Raw genomic sequence first — 17,219 nt, 5'->3', positions numbered from 1 at the left:
CTTATGCTTACTGTAGGCTGCACAAGGTATCCCCGTGTAGGCATGGGTCGCATGCAGGCAGCGATGGGTTTTGGTGGTGCAGTTCAACGCTCTTTCGTATCGGCTAACGTCCGGACTGAGACGACGCTCGGCCTAAGAATAATTTGTTGGAGTAGAAAGTGATAAATGGGATACTATTTTGCATAGCTATTTTTTGTGAAGTATGATTAAAGAATAAACCGTTTAGTGTACTGTGAATCGCTTCAATTTTAGTCCTTAATCGCTCTCCACTCAGGGCATTCAATGCTAGTAACACTCTACTTACGCCAGGATAGAATGAAAAAATCCTCTCACCGCTCTCCACCCGGGCAGTGCTTGCAGACAAGTACCTCGGTTAATCCTTTCGGAATTTCAATGCACACCCGACTTCTTCCGCATTCTGAAGCAACGAAAACATGCTGGCGCAAAACTTAAGCCTGCAGCGGCACGAAAAAATTGGACGTGTAAATTTATGTAAAACGATTCACCGAGTTTGTATGCATGAACGGAGCAAATTTTAATTTACTGAAACCGTCAGTGGGTTAAAAAAACTGAACATCTGAAGTGGGAAGCTCCGGGGGAAGAGAGCACACAGTCAACTCCGTTTTCCAAAAGTGCTATTCCATTACACTAAATTTCCCTAGTGTTCATCATGGAATAAACCTTCCCCCAAAAAAACGAGTTCCCCATCGTTGGAAAGCATACACAGATGTGGGCGAAGCAAGCACACAAGTAAAAATAGGAAAAAATCTTCCCGTCGTGCCGAGGATCCTGTAGAAAAATCAGCGCAGCGCACTATGGCCAAACGCCCAGGGGAAGCTCTTATAGTCCAGTGAGCTGCTGATGTGCCACATGTAAATTGCTCCATCCCCGTGGAAATGGTTTTTGTGCTCGTCTTCGTTGTATTTGGAGGATTTTTCTTGTGAACCTATCTAGACGGTATTTCCAGAAAAACATGGAAATGCAGCGACAGGGTACGCGTAAAGCACCCATGCGTGAATTCGGAATTATAGTTACACCGCATTTTATTCCTCGGAAGAAAAATAACATGTTGTAATAAGGATGAAATATCCCACAATAATCGATTAGGTTTCACGCGAAAAAATGTACACAGTATGTCAATAAATACCTTGGACTCGAACTTAATTACATTATCATCTATTAGACGTTTGTGCTACCCAACCAAACGGTAACGGTAACGAACGCTAATACTATCTTAATGTTTTGAAGCATTTGATGACAATAATCGGGCGACTCAGTTTCCAGAACGCATACATGACTCTAGATCTCGAATGTCTGAGACCAGATACCACATTCCGGATTCCAGATTTCAGAATACCAAATTGCAAATACAGACTCCAAATTTTTTATTCTAATTGAAAATTATATCGCGGATTCAGATTCAGCTCTCAGATTGAAATCAAAAATTTCAAATTTATATTCGGATCCAAATTTCAAAATCAAGGATGGTATCGAGCAATACCAAATGAAATGGGCAAATGACAAAACATGAGTATTTATGATTCGTACGAAAGATTGTATTTCGTTTGTGTTGGAGGAAATATGAGTTTTCCACAGCAATTGGGAATATTTCGACTCAAGTGTAACTTTCGAAAAGGGCGTATCGATTATATTAGGAGAAATCTTCGATATATATATATATATATATATATATATATATATATATATATATATATATATATATATATATATATATATATATATATATATATATATATATATATATATATATATATATATATATATCAAAAACTGAGAGTCGTATCGAAATAGTGTAAAAAACTTTAATTTGCGGGAATATCTATATTTTATGAATTTTCGAAACTTTGAAATTTTGTATGTTAACAATTAATTTTGACCACAATTTTGGTAAATCCTGATATGATTTAGAACGGATGGCAACGAAAGCTTGTTGCGAGTGCAAGTGAAAAAGTGAATAGTGTCATTTTCATATACGTAACAAGAACAATATGATCAGGGCGTGGAGGAGCTGAGTAGCATGTCTGATAAAACCAAACAAATTCCAGGTTCCCAAAACTATCATTCCTTTGTACTTGTATCCGAGAATAAAGTAGCAGCAAAGTTGTACTCTAACGACAATGCAACAAGTAATCATAATGTGAAAATTGTGAAAAAAATACATATAACAAAATTGTTAGTTAAGGAAAATAAATGTTAATTAAAATTAAATCCTAAAAATTATAATGCTATTATTACTATCTCTTAAACTCCGAAAAATATAGAAATTATTGAGAATTTTTTTTTTGGCTTAGGACTATGTCTTTGATTTCAATATAGGGGGTCAATCTACGAAAAATGTAACGATTCATTAAGAGTTTTCAAACGCATATTACCCAAAATCGTCATTGCGACATATGTTGTGTTTTATACCATTAGACAGGAAATTTATCCAGCAATATTTTTGCACAAAACATGAACAGTGAAAATTGTGAAAAAAGTTAACAATTTGACTATTAAAATGGGTATGTTTTCTTTCGATTGCACTAACCACTCGTTTTCCTTCCCGACGTAACGAGCAATATGTGTTGTGAGTTGATGCATATAATTAATTATTCTCCATTTACCGATAATAGACATTTATCAGTTATTGTATTGTATGTTGCCCAATCAACTCAATTCACGTTTTTATCGTATAGGTCTTGCTACTAACAGTTTATGTAATTGTGGTCCAGGACGTCATAATATAGAACATGTTGTTTGGTTATGTAAAAAATACAATTAATGAATTTAACTGGCTGCTGATTCAGAAGATCGAAAGGGTATACTCACGCATATCAGATTATGATAGCTTGAGTAGTCGCGATCTTAATATTACGTCCCTATATATGTCTTCTTTAGAAGCCGGCTTCTCTTCCTCGAATGCACTTGTCCATTCTCCTTTCCCTTTCTCATACAGAAGCAGAACGTAGCACCCAATGAGATCAGTTCACTACAGCAGCTACACGAACTTCCCAAGAGGGCACTCATTGCCATAGAATACTCAATATACAATATGCAATACAATAATATACAACAAGTTATTACAAACAATGTTCTGGACAACGTGGCAACGAAGAAGAAAATATTATTTCTATCTATAATATATTTCTGTAGTCATAAATTTATTCGACTTAGGCTTCTATTTATGTAGATCTTATCTATTTAGACCTGTGTTTAATCGGGGGAGATCTGGCGTAGTGATAACATTCACATCTCTCACGCTAAAGGTCACGAGTTCAATTCTCGATCCCCACATTCTTCCAAAAATGGAAGGTAAAAGTGACGAACCAGCCAAAAGTGTTGAAAGTCATTATAATACAGAAAAAAAAATGAAAAAACACAAAATGATACATAATGATTCTTTATCTTCTTCTGCATAATTGAATTAACAGAAGAAAAGGGTAGTAATGGCTTCAATGGTATTTTTGAGCAAAATATGGTTCATTGTTCTACCACGGTATCTCATCTAATCCGTAAAGGATACAATTTCATGCATGAAACGGTTTTTTTCCAGGGCTTCCATTTGATGTATCAGAAGAGAAAAAATAACAGATTTTGAACAATGAAAAAACTCAATTCAAATGAAATGACTACACATAATCATAGTCCTATGTCAAGATCCCGTCCGTGCTCCTAGGCCCAGACCCATCAATTCTTTATTTTGTTTGCGTTCTGTGTGTATGTGAGATATTTTTTAATATCGCTACCATTCATATTAGTTTTCTTGAATGGATTTTCATTATAACTCCTAAATATAAAGTTTTATCATAATCATATATTTGGAGAAGTTGTTGGAAATTATAAGCAAATTCATAAAATTTCGTGGACTTGGCGTTATAACACGACAAAATTATTAAAAAGGGCCTATTTACTATAAAAAAGACAATAAATTAGAAATATTGTTCAAAATATCTAGAGAACAGTTGCATTTAGAAGGAGATTGATGAAGAGCCTTTTTGTTTTACACCATATCAGGATTCATATTTTTTGGCTAAAATTGATTGTTAAGGTACAAAAATTCTATGTTTCAAAAATTATTTCAGATTCGATGTTCCACAAATTTCGTCTAGAATAGTGTTACCATATTGGAATTAATTTTTGAATTTTCTTCATGACTTCTTTTTTATATAAAAAAAATACATATTTTAGATATTGTAAATTAAAGTTTTTTTTTGTAATTTTTTTTTTTGCTCAGCGTATATTTAATTCACGTTTGAACATCAATACTCTACAACTCTTTCGAAGACACTATTTCGGTATGACTCACAGTTTTTGAGATATAAATGATCAAAGATTTCTCCTACTAAAATCGATACGCCCTTTTCGAATAATACACTTGAGTCAAAAAAATCCCATTTGCTGTGGAAAACTCATATTTCCTCCAACCCTAACGGAATACAATCTTTTATTCGAATCAAAAACATGTTGCATATTGCAAACTTGCATTTATAGCACGATTTTATTTGGAATGGCTTTATCAGAAACAATATCAGATACAATTCCCAACAACCACATTCTAGATTCTGGAGTTAGTTTGCGATTCATGTTTGAAGCCATAGAGGAGGTGGTGTTAAAACGGACATATTAAGAAGAACTTCCATTATATCTTTGGAAACTCATGTTTCCCAAAACTTTGATGCAGTTTCTTGCAATTCAATATACTGTTTTTCTCTCTAATTGGCCAAATATTTCACAAAAAAAGTGTTTTTCAATGTTTTTTACTGAAATTAAAACAGACCGATGCGAGTAATATGGACATATAGTGGGGGTAATATGGGCGGGTTTGTAATATATGAAGCGTAGAGGTTTATCGATTGAAGAGGAATAATTATATTCAACCAAGGTCTGAACTCATCGCGAATGTCCGTTAAATGATGAAAAAATCGAATTAATTCACCTAGAAGTGATATCGTGCTTTTTTATGCTTTTGATTCCAGTCAGCTTGTAAACAGTCCACATTTGGCGATTTGATTTCCATTTATGGACGCAGAGCAATCCTTAGGAATAGATTAAACAGACTTTTCACAGTCCATCTCACTCCTACTGGCAACTGTCCGTTTTACCCATCCAGTACAATTATTTCAATAACTTAAATGTTCCACTCAAAAATGAATTTACTTTTCCGTACATAGCTTATATCGCTTCTCTGTTAACTCACAAACCGAAATATAAGCATTAGCGAATTGAATTTTGATATTAAACCACTTAAAATGTTTGATATCGAAGCAGCTAAAATCATATCCACACGCGGTATCATGGATGATTTTCGGTTTTTGTTTCCCTTTTCCTTTTTTGATCAGTTCTCATTGCCATAGGGTGGCTTAAATATTTTAGAATGAAATGTAGAAGGCGTTCTCATTAACAGAAATCTGAAATATTACCCACGGTTTCCGTACTCGTATTTAATGCTCAAGTACTCAAGTATGAATTTGATGCTGCGGATTCGTATTTTTCAGTGAATATTTACGATTCAGAATCATTAAGAATCAGGTATTCGTTTCAGTATTCGGATTCAAAGGATCCAAATCGGATCCAAATTACATATTCAATATTTGAATTCAAATTTAGATATCTGGCTCAGATTCAGTTCTCAGACTTATTATTTAGGTTTAGATCCAAGATTTAGACTCGGATCCTAGATTCCGATCCCCGAATCTAGACACCGAATTCAAATTCAATATGCGTTTAGGTACAGGCTGGTACTGGTCTTAAATTTGGGCTACCAAAATCAGGTCTCGGATTCAGCTCCCAGATGGCCCATTTCAGATTCATATTCGACTGGATAAAATTTGAATTCCAATCCAGTTTTCAGATCATGATATCAGAGTTCAGACTCGTACGTCATGTTCCAGGAACCAGATGTAGATTGCACAAACAAATTTCAGATTAAGGTTTTTTGGTTAGAATTTGAATTCCAGATGCCAAATATAAGAAGAAATTTCTCGTTCCGAATTCGGAATCCGTATTACGATTCATAGTCAGATTTACATTCTGACACATTTTTAGTTGCGAAATATGGAATATTCAATTTGAAGATTCATGTTGAGATCAAGCTCCCAGATTCATGATTCAATGAATTTAGATTCAACATGCAGATTCCAGATACAACTTCAAATTTGGATTATTTTCCCCATTTTAGAATTTCGATTTCAGCCTTCAGATTCGAATTTAGTAAATTTTACATTCCAGGTTAAGATTTTAGATTCAGACCTCCAATTTAGTTCAAATTAAAGATCAACCATCAAACTATCATTTCTGATTCAGATTGTGATTCATATTCATATAATAAAATAAACATTCAGATTCTAACACGTTATTCTGATTGTAGATTCAAATCCCAGATAGGTATCAGGTATTGGATCTCGTATTCCGATCTATGTTTCCAGTATAAGGTTTGTATTAAAGTTTCAGTTTCCAGATTCAGATCACTGATTCCGTATTCGTATTCATTCCCAAGATTCTGGGGGTTGCACACATGTACACATAAATTCCACATTCCGAATCCAGATTCCTTATTCGGATTCAGCTTCAGGTTTGCAATTAGTTTTTTTTTATTTAATTCAGTTTATGATTTATGTTAATTCAGTTTGCTGATATTGGATTTCTGTTACAGATTTCCGATTGAAATTCTAGATTTGGATTCCAAACTCAGAGTCCAGGTTCTAGTTTCGATTCAGATTTACGGGCAGAACCTAAAAATGTTTCATATACAAATGTCATAGAAAAGCTTCAGATTCAGTTCCGAGATATATGGTTCAGAACCAGATTCTAGATTTATAAGCAGATTATAGATTCAGATTACAGATTTGATTCTGGATATAAAATTCAAGATTCAGATACTTCAAAGATGTATTCATCTTTGAAGTATCTGAATCTTGAATTTCATTCGGATTTAGTTTCGAATTTAGATTTCGGTTCTTGATTCTCCATTCCAGATTCCAGACTGAGATCTCAAATTCAAATCTATGATTTCATAATCTGATCCCAGTTTTTCTGGAGGCAAAATTAATACTCACACAGGTCTCAAAGATTGGATTCCATATGCGCATTCTAGATTTCAGATTGATATTCTGGTAGCTCATAGTTATTTATGATTCAGATTACGATTCATAAAAAGCCAGCAGATTCGAGATTTCGATTTAGATTCCAGAGCCTGACAATTAATATGAGTCAAATTTGGATTCACATTCCATATAATGAATTCAATATTCAATTTTCAGGTTTAAGGTTTTATTTTGAATGTTTCATTATTGTGTAACGGAAGAACTCTTCGATACTCATCAAGACGCGACACGAGACAAGATAAAAATGTTAGAGTTCCTGATTTGAATTCTACATTGAGATGTCAAATACAGATCTCAGATTACAAAATTAATTTCGGAATATATACATTTTTTTCTATTCAAATTTCTGTTTAAGGTTCAAAAATCTTTTCGGGACTCTAGACTCCAGATACCGAATACCAGATTCAAAGTCCGGTTAGAAGTCTCAGATTATGATTCCCTATCCATGATTTCAGATATAACATCCAGCAGCAAGACTTGAATATATTTAGATTCCGGATTGAGACCCTCGAACACAGATTCTAGATTGAGATTCATGCTTCAAATTTTAGATTTTAGAGTCAGGGTACAGAATTCAGATCCAATTCCTGATTTTGATTCGAATCGAACATATAATCGGAAGGTCAAATTCAGATCTCCGATTCTATTTCCTAGATTTATAATATCGGATCCTGATTTTGGATACCAGATTTTGATTCCCAATTCCATAACGTAGTTTCATATTCAGATCAGTACTGCTAAAACATTTTTCAGGTTCTGACATCAAATCAATAAACCAGATTCTTGATTTTAAATTGAAGAATCAGATTTCATAATGAAAATAAAACTCCACATTCCGATCAAATTGAATCAAATCAAAACTCAAACTCAACTCAAAATATGTATTGGATTTATTCGGATTCTGATTCCATATAGCAGGTCTAGAATCAGATCTTTGGTTCATATTCAGGATTCGAACGCATATCCTAATACAATGCTTCATATTAGAATCTAGACTCTTAATCTGGGATTCTGATTCATCATTCCATACGCAGATTCTTGAATCTGGATTCAAATCTCAAATATAGAATCCTAAATCTTAATCAGAATCATAGACTCCAAATTATAAAAATACAGATTGAAATACAGGTACATATTCCAGATTGACATGTAGACGCGTATTCCTGTTTTATATTTCAGACTCATTTCGCATAGAAAGACGACAAGCTTAGCGCAAGTTCTCAGATTTACAATTCAGATTCCAGAATCCTATCACCGATTCCACACTGCTAATTCGATTTCACTTTTCGGATTTAGATTTCACAGATTGAGTTTTAGATTCAGATCCAGGCTTTAGATCATATACAAAATGATTAGGACACCATATACAGTCTTCACATACAAGACATAGATTCCAATCCCAAATATCAGATTCGAGATTACAGAGTTCGGATCGCAATTCTCCACTGTACATTTCAGATTAAAATGCTATTCTGGATTCTGATTCTAGATTCTAGATTATGTTCCCATTTTTCGGGTTACTCGAATCTAGAAAATAGATTCCATATTCACATTGTATGTTATTATTGAGATGCCAGACTGGAACTTTAATCCGATAAATGGATTTTTTGTAATAATATTTTTTTTGAAAAAAAAACTAGTCGTAATTCAAAAAGGTCTAATGATAATGAAAATTTCGGCTGTTTTTCTGTTGATTTGGGGTGAAATTTTTGTATGTTTATATTATATTTATAACGAATAAAGATATCCACAGCTAGAACGATCCAAACTAAAATTGAACCTTCAAATTTTAAATAAAATTCAAGTGGATTAATCTATTCGTTACGAATTCTGAAAACCATTGAATATAACAAATTTACTATGGTAATATCCGAATATTTTGGAACTCTAAAGTGATTTCCCTAGATCTATGGAAAATATTTATGTACATGGAATTTACCAAGAACAAAAAAAAAAGACGCAATACAATTTAAAGTGATATGCTACATTTTGAAAAGCATGATCGCATGATCGAAACAGAAAATTCGCACCGCAATCTTCAGTAAAAAAAACTATACAAATTTTCGAACGTCAGAAAAAAAGGTTCCACATGTGATGAGCGAATTATTTGGCCATCCTTTTGTGTATCCTATCTCCACAGGTATAGTATTTTCAGCGGAAATAATACAGAATAATTCATTACTGGTCGCGACAAATGAAAAACAAAAACACAAATGTGTCATGCAGCACAGCCTTTGAAATGAAAGCAAAACGTGACATAGGATTGCACAAAGCGGTGACAATCGTGTTTTGAGTGAAACAATACAAAACACAACCGAACAAAAAAAAACGTAGAAAACACCCTCCGAATGGCGGTGGCGAGTGATAAGGCGCGAAAAAGTGGGGTGGTGGGTGTAAATATATTGCATGCTGTGAGGTGTTGCGATACCCAATGTGTCATGCATACCTCTTGCTGACAGAGCGCAGCGAGACGAACGAGAGTTGCAGGCGCATTAGTAATGGATGTACATCGAGTCGAAAATTTAGGGGTTATGGCGAAAGAGTTGATGGACAGTTGATGGTGGGCGGTATGGCGTTTTGATGGAACATCGTATTAAAATGAAACAAGAGAGAGAGAAAGGAGAAACAACGTTAGAATGAGTAAAAAATGATAGGAAAGCAGGTGTATTTCAAGATTTCAAACAAAACCAAAATTTTTTTATTAATAACAAGATTAATTAATCAACGGTCCTTCGACAAAGGGTAAGAATACATCTTAAAACCAGAATAAGTACCAGAGCTTATTTGAGATCACTAACCCTTCATGTGCCCAAACTTAATTATCATTGTGACACAAAATGTCCCCCGTCATGTTTCGACTATAAAAAAATGTTACGATTCAAGCAAGCATCGGAATAAAAACAACTTCATTTTACGAGTTGCTTCAACGGCAGCAACAGTATGAATGCAAGTGTTACGATTGAGGTGTATTGTATAATCATCGTTCTGGTTTTAATAGGTAGTAAAATGTTGAAACAAAAGAGAGTATCAAACGTGGTAAAGTTTGACAGGACAACGAATACGAAATGACGCAGTATGGCTGCTGAAGCATCAACAGCAATACATAAAATAGTTTTAGTTTGACGTCAATTGAATACAATAATTCCAGATAATTGTGGGTCAAAAGTATGATAGAGTTTGAGTAATATTTTGCGTACTTTTCCGAAACGTGCTTTCGTGTTGTCATAATTTAGATGATATAAAGGTAATCACCAACGGAAGATGCTTTAAATAGACGTTTGAATAACATATACGAGGGGTAATGAGAACACGAACAAGCAACGCCTCATAATTATTAAAAATTGCTACCAAAATTCGGAGTCGGTAGTTGCAACTTTAAAATCGCTTACTCTAATTTTCGGCCGTAATCCTAGCCGGCAGACTGTGCATAGTTCAGTGACCAAATTTGTGACTACATTTTCGCTGTTAGATGTTTCCGTCCCAACGACGAAGTAACGAAAATATCCCAGCCGCAAGTGGATCCATCCGAAATGACTCAAATCAGTCAATTCCACGGCGTTCTCAAAAAATGGGCTTCTACCAAACGTCATTGTGGCGTAATTTGCTGAAAATATCTTGGGCTGTATCCTCACGAGATCAAATTGATTCATGAACTATAGCCATTTGGCCTTATGAAGCGCCGCCATTTCTCCGATTGGGTACTGGCGAATCTTGAAGAAAATGTTGTTTTTAATCACAAATCTATTTTTAGCGATGAGGCTCATTTCTGACTATATTGCTTTATCAACAAGTAAAATATGAAATGAATGGGTCATATTTCTTCGTCGATAAAAATGACCGTCATGCTACCGTCAATGGAGAGCGCTATCGCGACATGTTGGGAAACTGTTTTTGGTCTGAATTGGAAGATCCTAACATAAATTAAATGTGACTTTAACGAGACGGTACCATTTGCCAAACAATGCCCGTTACATAAATCATTGAAAAGTAAGTTAGGAAGAAATTGACATGTCGATTGGTCGCCTCGTTCATGCGATTTGATGTCATTGGATTGCTTTTTTATGGAACTCTGTCATGTCACTGGTCTACGTCAATAAACCAGCAACTTAAGAAGAGCTCGGAGACAACATCCAACGCGAAATTTGCCACATTCCGGTCGAAATGTGTGATCGAATAGATGAAAATTGGATCCATCGGATCGATCGCTGTAAGCGGGCTCGTGGTGGTCACATGACCGAAATCGAATTTCAATCTTAAAATGTAAGAGTTGAACTTCAACTTGAACTAATTTGAACTAAATATCTCAAAATAAAATGTGTTTTATTAAAAAAAAATTTACAAGTCTTTGACGAAAGACCCCTTAGAAGACAAACTAAGTAAACATCAGAAGCGCGCCAGATGACAATGGGAGAAGGAGTGTCAAACCAACATAGAAACGTTTAGTGTCCCCTGAAACCTCCATATACCAAATTTGGCTCCATTTGCTTGATTAGTTCTCGAGCTATGCCAAAATTTGTGTTTCATTTGTATGACAGACCCGTTACACTTGCAAAATAATGGAATTTATTTTTGTAATTATTGATTTTATTTGTTATTTGCTGTTTACACGGCTTTGAACTAGGGGGCGCTATATGTTTTTTTTATATTTTTTCTTGGAATCTGAGTTTTTTTTTTCACATAACATATAAAAAAATCGGAGAGGCGTTATTTTTTGTGTCTGAGTTATGATTTTTCAAAGTTAACCGATGGACCGGAAGAATGCACTCTGGACTTGTAGTAGTACATTCAGGAAAAAGGGAAGACTAAAACCGAGAAAGATTCAATAGATTTACTCGGCAATAGTGAGAACTAGACTAACATATACATCGATAGTATGTCTTCTTGAAACAACCCAACAAATTGGAGCAATGCCCAGCGCACCGTCCAAAGCACTAGATCCTATTTTATACCTTCTACCCATGCACCAATATGTGTAACTTGAAGCGGAAAAAGGTGCTCTTAAATTGAAACGTGTAAAACATTTTCTAGAAGGAGATTTCACAGGGTACTTACAAATCCTGAAAGATTTTTAACTGAACACTATAGACAGCATGATCGAAGACGGGATGGAAACAAAGACCAATTTCAGTGTTTCCTTTAAAGTGATTGAATTCAATCGCAGCTAATGGGGAGAAACCTCCTACAAGATCACTCGTGTTTTATACCGATGAATCTAAAATTGGAAAATCTACGGGAGCTGGGGTCAGGACCAGGGATCGACATCAATTTCAATGGGACAGTGCCCTACAGTTTTTCAAGCTGAAATACGTGCTAATCTAACATGTTCAAATATTTGTTTGGCTAGAAATACAAGTATGCCAATATCTGTATGTTCTCAGATAGCCAAGTAGCTCTTAACGCATTGAAAGCATAAACAACTACCTACCACCAGTGACGTCGACTAGGGGGTGCGGAGGGGGCGGACCGCCCCGAGTGCACGATTTTAGGGGTGCAGAATGAACCGGATTTGTATGGAGAAATTGGATAAATATGATTTATTCCTTTTCTGGTGGGGTGGTGTGGTGCAAATCTACTCTTCCGCCCCAGGTGCGAAAGCTCCTCTCGACGCCACTGCCTGCTACTAACGATGTTACTCTATACTGAGTACCTGGTCACTGAGGTGTAGAAGGTAGTGATATAGCCGATCTTTTAGCAAGATTTGCATTTTCAACTAAATTCGTCAGGCCTTTGTCATTTTGTGGATTATTTACATCATGCATGAAATCAGAGCTCATAGCCTGGGAAATATCGATGATTGAAGACAACTGGAGGGCTCTATCAACTCCAAGACAATCAAAACTATTCATTATATTTTGTAACAAAATAACACGCAGCCTACCCAACTTGAATAAATCAGATCTAAGTACGTAGACGGGTCTATTAACCGGACACTGTCCGAGCAGGTATCACCTCAAAAAAATAGGAAAACTAACAAATGATAAATTAATTTTTTTTTTGCAATTTCAAGGCTGAACCTTCGGAACATTTTCTATGTCAATGCAGTGTATTGATTCAGCGAAGACTGCGGATTCTTGGAAAAGGTGTTCTTACGCCTAACGAGACATGGCCTGCTGAACCAAAACAGGTAAGGAACTTCATAAAGGAAGTCATACCTTCTTCAAAGTCCTAATCCTAGTTCTGAGTGAGGGAACGAACTGACAGCGCATATATAGTAAACTGGAGTGTACCACAATAGACCAAACTAATGGAATACACCCAGGTTTTTTACGCGGGGGATACGTACCTCGTAAAAAAAACGCGTTAATTGGAAAATACGCGTAAAATAACAGCGTTAATTCGAGAATCCGCGTAAAAAAAACCGCGTTAATTGAAAAATCCGCGTGAAAAAAAAACAAAGTCACCTGATGATAGATATTGGATAGGACTATCCTTACGTAGAACGGAAATAAAAAGTTGAGTGTTGCTCGCTTCCGAAAACCCGTAGTTTTTTCCTGCAATTTCGTTGGTTATTGGTAGCTATAGCTCGGTTTTCCTCACGAATGAGGTCATCTGCTGTTGCTAGAAGATTCCCTTGTGATTTGTACACTCTACTGCCGACGCACGTGCAGCACCACTGTTGGACCGTCCAGAGCTAAGTGGACAGGGAAAGACATTCACGAATCGGTGTCCGTAAAAATCCCGTCCCGTTGTACCGCCAGGCGAACTCCCCGTTACTCAACGCCTAAAATCCACGTAAGAATCGTGATAAGGTGCGATACTAATTTCCTTCATAAACGCTAAGCTCCGTTACAAGCACTAATTACCGTAATATTCTCTGAGGGAGCATAAGAGAGAATTGTGAGCTGAGGGGGAGATGTGATATTGTACTGGTCTTTTTTTACGCGGTACCCACGTTAATTGGGGTATCCGCGTAAAAAAACCGCGTTAATTGGAAAATCCGCGTTAATTGTAAAAAAAAACCTCGTAAAAAACCGCGCAAAAAAACCGCGTTAAAAAACCTGGGTGTATATATATTAGGGTGCCAATGAGTGTATGGGAAAAAATCGACTCTAAAATTTCAAAAATTTACCCTATACAAAATGTTCACCTCCTCGAAAAAACACCATATGCCGAATTTCAGCTCAATCGGACTTAAGGAAGAGTGGCGCAAAGCGGTCAAAGTTTGAGTTTTTTGAAATCGGGAAAATCGGGGTTTTGGAAAAAAAATGTTGATGCCAAATGTATTAAAATTGCAAGAAACGTCGAGATCTAGTGTCATCTCTAAAATTTTTTTTTGGTCTAAATTCGGCATTCTGGGACTTAGTTTTTTCGGAGTACGAAACGAAAAGAATGGTTTTAGGTGCCAATAAAAATACTTATCTTGATTTTTCATTCGGAACTTGCTACGAAATGTTGATTTTGACGATTATATACCATATGCAAAATATTAGCTCATTCGGGCTTCATTTACTGGTGTCACAAACGTTAAAATTTTAGTTTTTTGAAAACCGAAAAATCACCGGAAATCAGGGTTTTAAAAAAAATTGTGCCAAATGTCTTTAAACTGCATGACACGTCGAGATTTACAGTAATATCAAAACAAACAAAAAATCTCGACGAGTAATGCAATTTTAAGACATTTGGCATCTTTTTTTGAAAAAAACCTCGATGTTAGAACCGCGCTAAATTATCTAGTAGACTGCGATTCGCTCCACGAATTCCGTTATTCACCATTTAATAGTCTAGGCAGGCGTTATGAAAAACGTCAGTATTGAAGTGATTTTTTCTCTGTAGAATACACGAGTAGCTTCCAGAGCTTTTCCAATTTTACGTGGAGCGTAGATTTTAATTGAACTGAAGGTAAAATTACATTGAATTAAATTAAAGACATTTAATCAGTTCGGATAAACATCACAGGGGACAAACATATAGGCAAAGGCTATTTAAACCCGTATCGGAGAAGGTAAAATAGTGTCGGAGAAGATAAAACTAAAAATGTAAGCATTTGTTCATAATTAATGAAAATTAATTTAAAAATAAATATGTTTTAGCTTTGAGCGCATTAGAGAAAATCCGCTACAGAGAAGTTTTTCTCGGCCATTGCCGGCGAACACTCGATTTTCGATGATTTTTCGTTTTTAAAAAAACTCATATTTTAACGTTTAAACACCAATAAATGAAGCCCGAATGAGCTAATATTTTGCATAGAGTATATTATCGTTCAAATCAACATTTCGTAGCAAGTTCCGAATGAAATATCGAGATAATTATTTTATTGGCACCAAAAACCGTACTTTTCGTTTCGTATTCCGGAAAAAACTAAGTCCCAGATTGCCGATTTTTGATAAACTTTTGATTTTTGATTCTAGATGATTTAAGACATTTGGCATCAAAAAATTATTTTTTCTGAGACCCCGATTTCCTTTACTTCCCATAGGGGTTTTTTTCATAGGGTGTTTTTTCGAGGTGGTGAACATTTTTTATGAGGTAACTTTTTGAAATTAGAGATGACCATTTTCATTGGCATTGGTTTTCATTTCTTATCCTAATGTATATATGTACATAGAAAAATAAAACAAAACTGTATTCTTTGATGAGTTTCAATGAAAGAACAATTGTACCAATCACTCACCTCGTCGTAAACCTCGGAGATGTTCTGGAAGTTGTACGTCTCGCGCTTCTGCAAACTTTTGAGCGTATCGTACAGGAACAGTTCGAAGTTCTTGAACGAGTACTCGGAGTACGGGTAGCGCTTGAGCGTCGACCCCGTCTCGTAGCCCAGCTCGATCGTCGACTTGTGGTAGTCGTCGACGGCCCGCTTCACCAGCACACTCTCGTTCACCTTGGTCGAGCGGATCTGGAGGCTTTTCAGCTCGAGCAGGTGCTGGAAAATTTTTCTTTCCATGTAGTATCTGGAAGTGGCACACGGGGATGGGATGGTTTGAGCGTTGTTTTTTCAGGGGGAGGAGGGTATTGGGATGCGTATGGGTCGGTCGGATACACAGAACGGAAGATGGTTGGAAGGGGAACAGAGAAATCAGTGGGAGCATTACAAACAGATGCAAACAGTGTGTCGTTGTGGTGCGATATGCGGAAATGTAAGAAGAGTTTCGTGTTGTGGTAATGAATGGATCCAAAAAAACAACGAGGAAGAAAAATCACACACGTACACACAAAATCGATCCAATGGGGATGGGCAATAGCACTCTGGATTTTGGTTTGCTGATGAGGATCGGTGGATGAGAGCGCGCTGCGAAATGGCTTGATGGGATGTCCTTGACGTTTTGCCAATTTCATCGAGCAACGAGATGCAGGATGAGAGAGATGTGATAAATTGTGCTTCGCCCCGGTCCTGGTTTGACTTCCGGTCCTATCCCCATCGTGGGCAGGGTTTCTTTGCTACTTCTTTGCATCACTTTCTATGAACAAAAAACGGAAGCATGCTTTGCGTTGCAACACACGTAACTTCAATATGTTGTACATTTTTCATTTCTAAATTCGTCTACATTTCTCACGCTGCCACATATATATTCTTCCGGTCTCGGGACTCAGCTACTGCTAACTCTATCGCTATTTTATGGAAAAAATTCGCGTGCTGCACATTTTTCATGCCAAATTGTTTCTTGCTCTCGTTTACTGGTTGGCCATCCAGCCAAAGAGTTCGAACTCTTGCCCTCCTAAAATACGACACTAAACAGAAATACTAATTCCGGAACTAAAACTACACTTCCAGGCGGATTGCGCTTACACTTGTATTATATTTATAACTTTTTTTGTTCTCTACTTCCACTTCCACTACCAAAAGTTACATTGAACATATCTCCGATAGATTATACGATATTGACAGCTTGCTTACTTCCCCACGATTCCTTCCTCACGGATGATAGGAAGCAGAAACGGAAGTGAGATTTATGCAGGGCACAACTTTTGCTGGTTTTCGGTGCTATAATATGGCTAGCATTTTTTTTATTTGCTCTTGTTTATGAGCCACTACACTCAGGGCGAAACAAAATGTGATAGCAGCGATGGTACGTAAATTTTGTGTTTTAATTTATATATTTTTTCTGTTTTTGTTTTTTGAGGAACGGAATGTATGGAAGCTGACAGGATGAGAGTCTGTTTTCTGTTCATCTGAAA

General features: G+C 36.1%; 1 protein-coding gene across 6 annotated transcripts in view; it reads right to left on the bottom strand.

Moving 5' to 3' along the window:
* Positions 1-17,219, bottom strand: part of LOC129763357 (proteoglycan 4) — a 154,308-nt gene that overhangs the window by 27,140 nt on the left and 109,949 nt on the right. For 5 of the 6 annotated variants that reach the window (XM_055762325.1, XM_055762328.1, XM_055762324.1 and 2 more), the window contains exons 5-6: positions 15,715-15,994; positions 12-132 (exon numbers count right to left, since the gene is read on the bottom strand). In XM_055762325.1, the coding sequence (XP_055618300.1) occupies positions 12-132; positions 15,715-15,994 (401 nt within the window). The other variant, XM_055762330.1, reaches the window with a different exon arrangement.

Source organism: Toxorhynchites rutilus, chromosome 1 (genome assembly GCF_029784135.1).
Source record: "Toxorhynchites rutilus septentrionalis strain SRP chromosome 1, ASM2978413v1, whole genome shotgun sequence".
Taxonomy (NCBI): Eukaryota; Metazoa; Arthropoda; class Insecta; order Diptera; family Culicidae; genus Toxorhynchites; species Toxorhynchites rutilus.
This window is presented reverse-complemented; position numbering and strand designations above follow the sequence as displayed.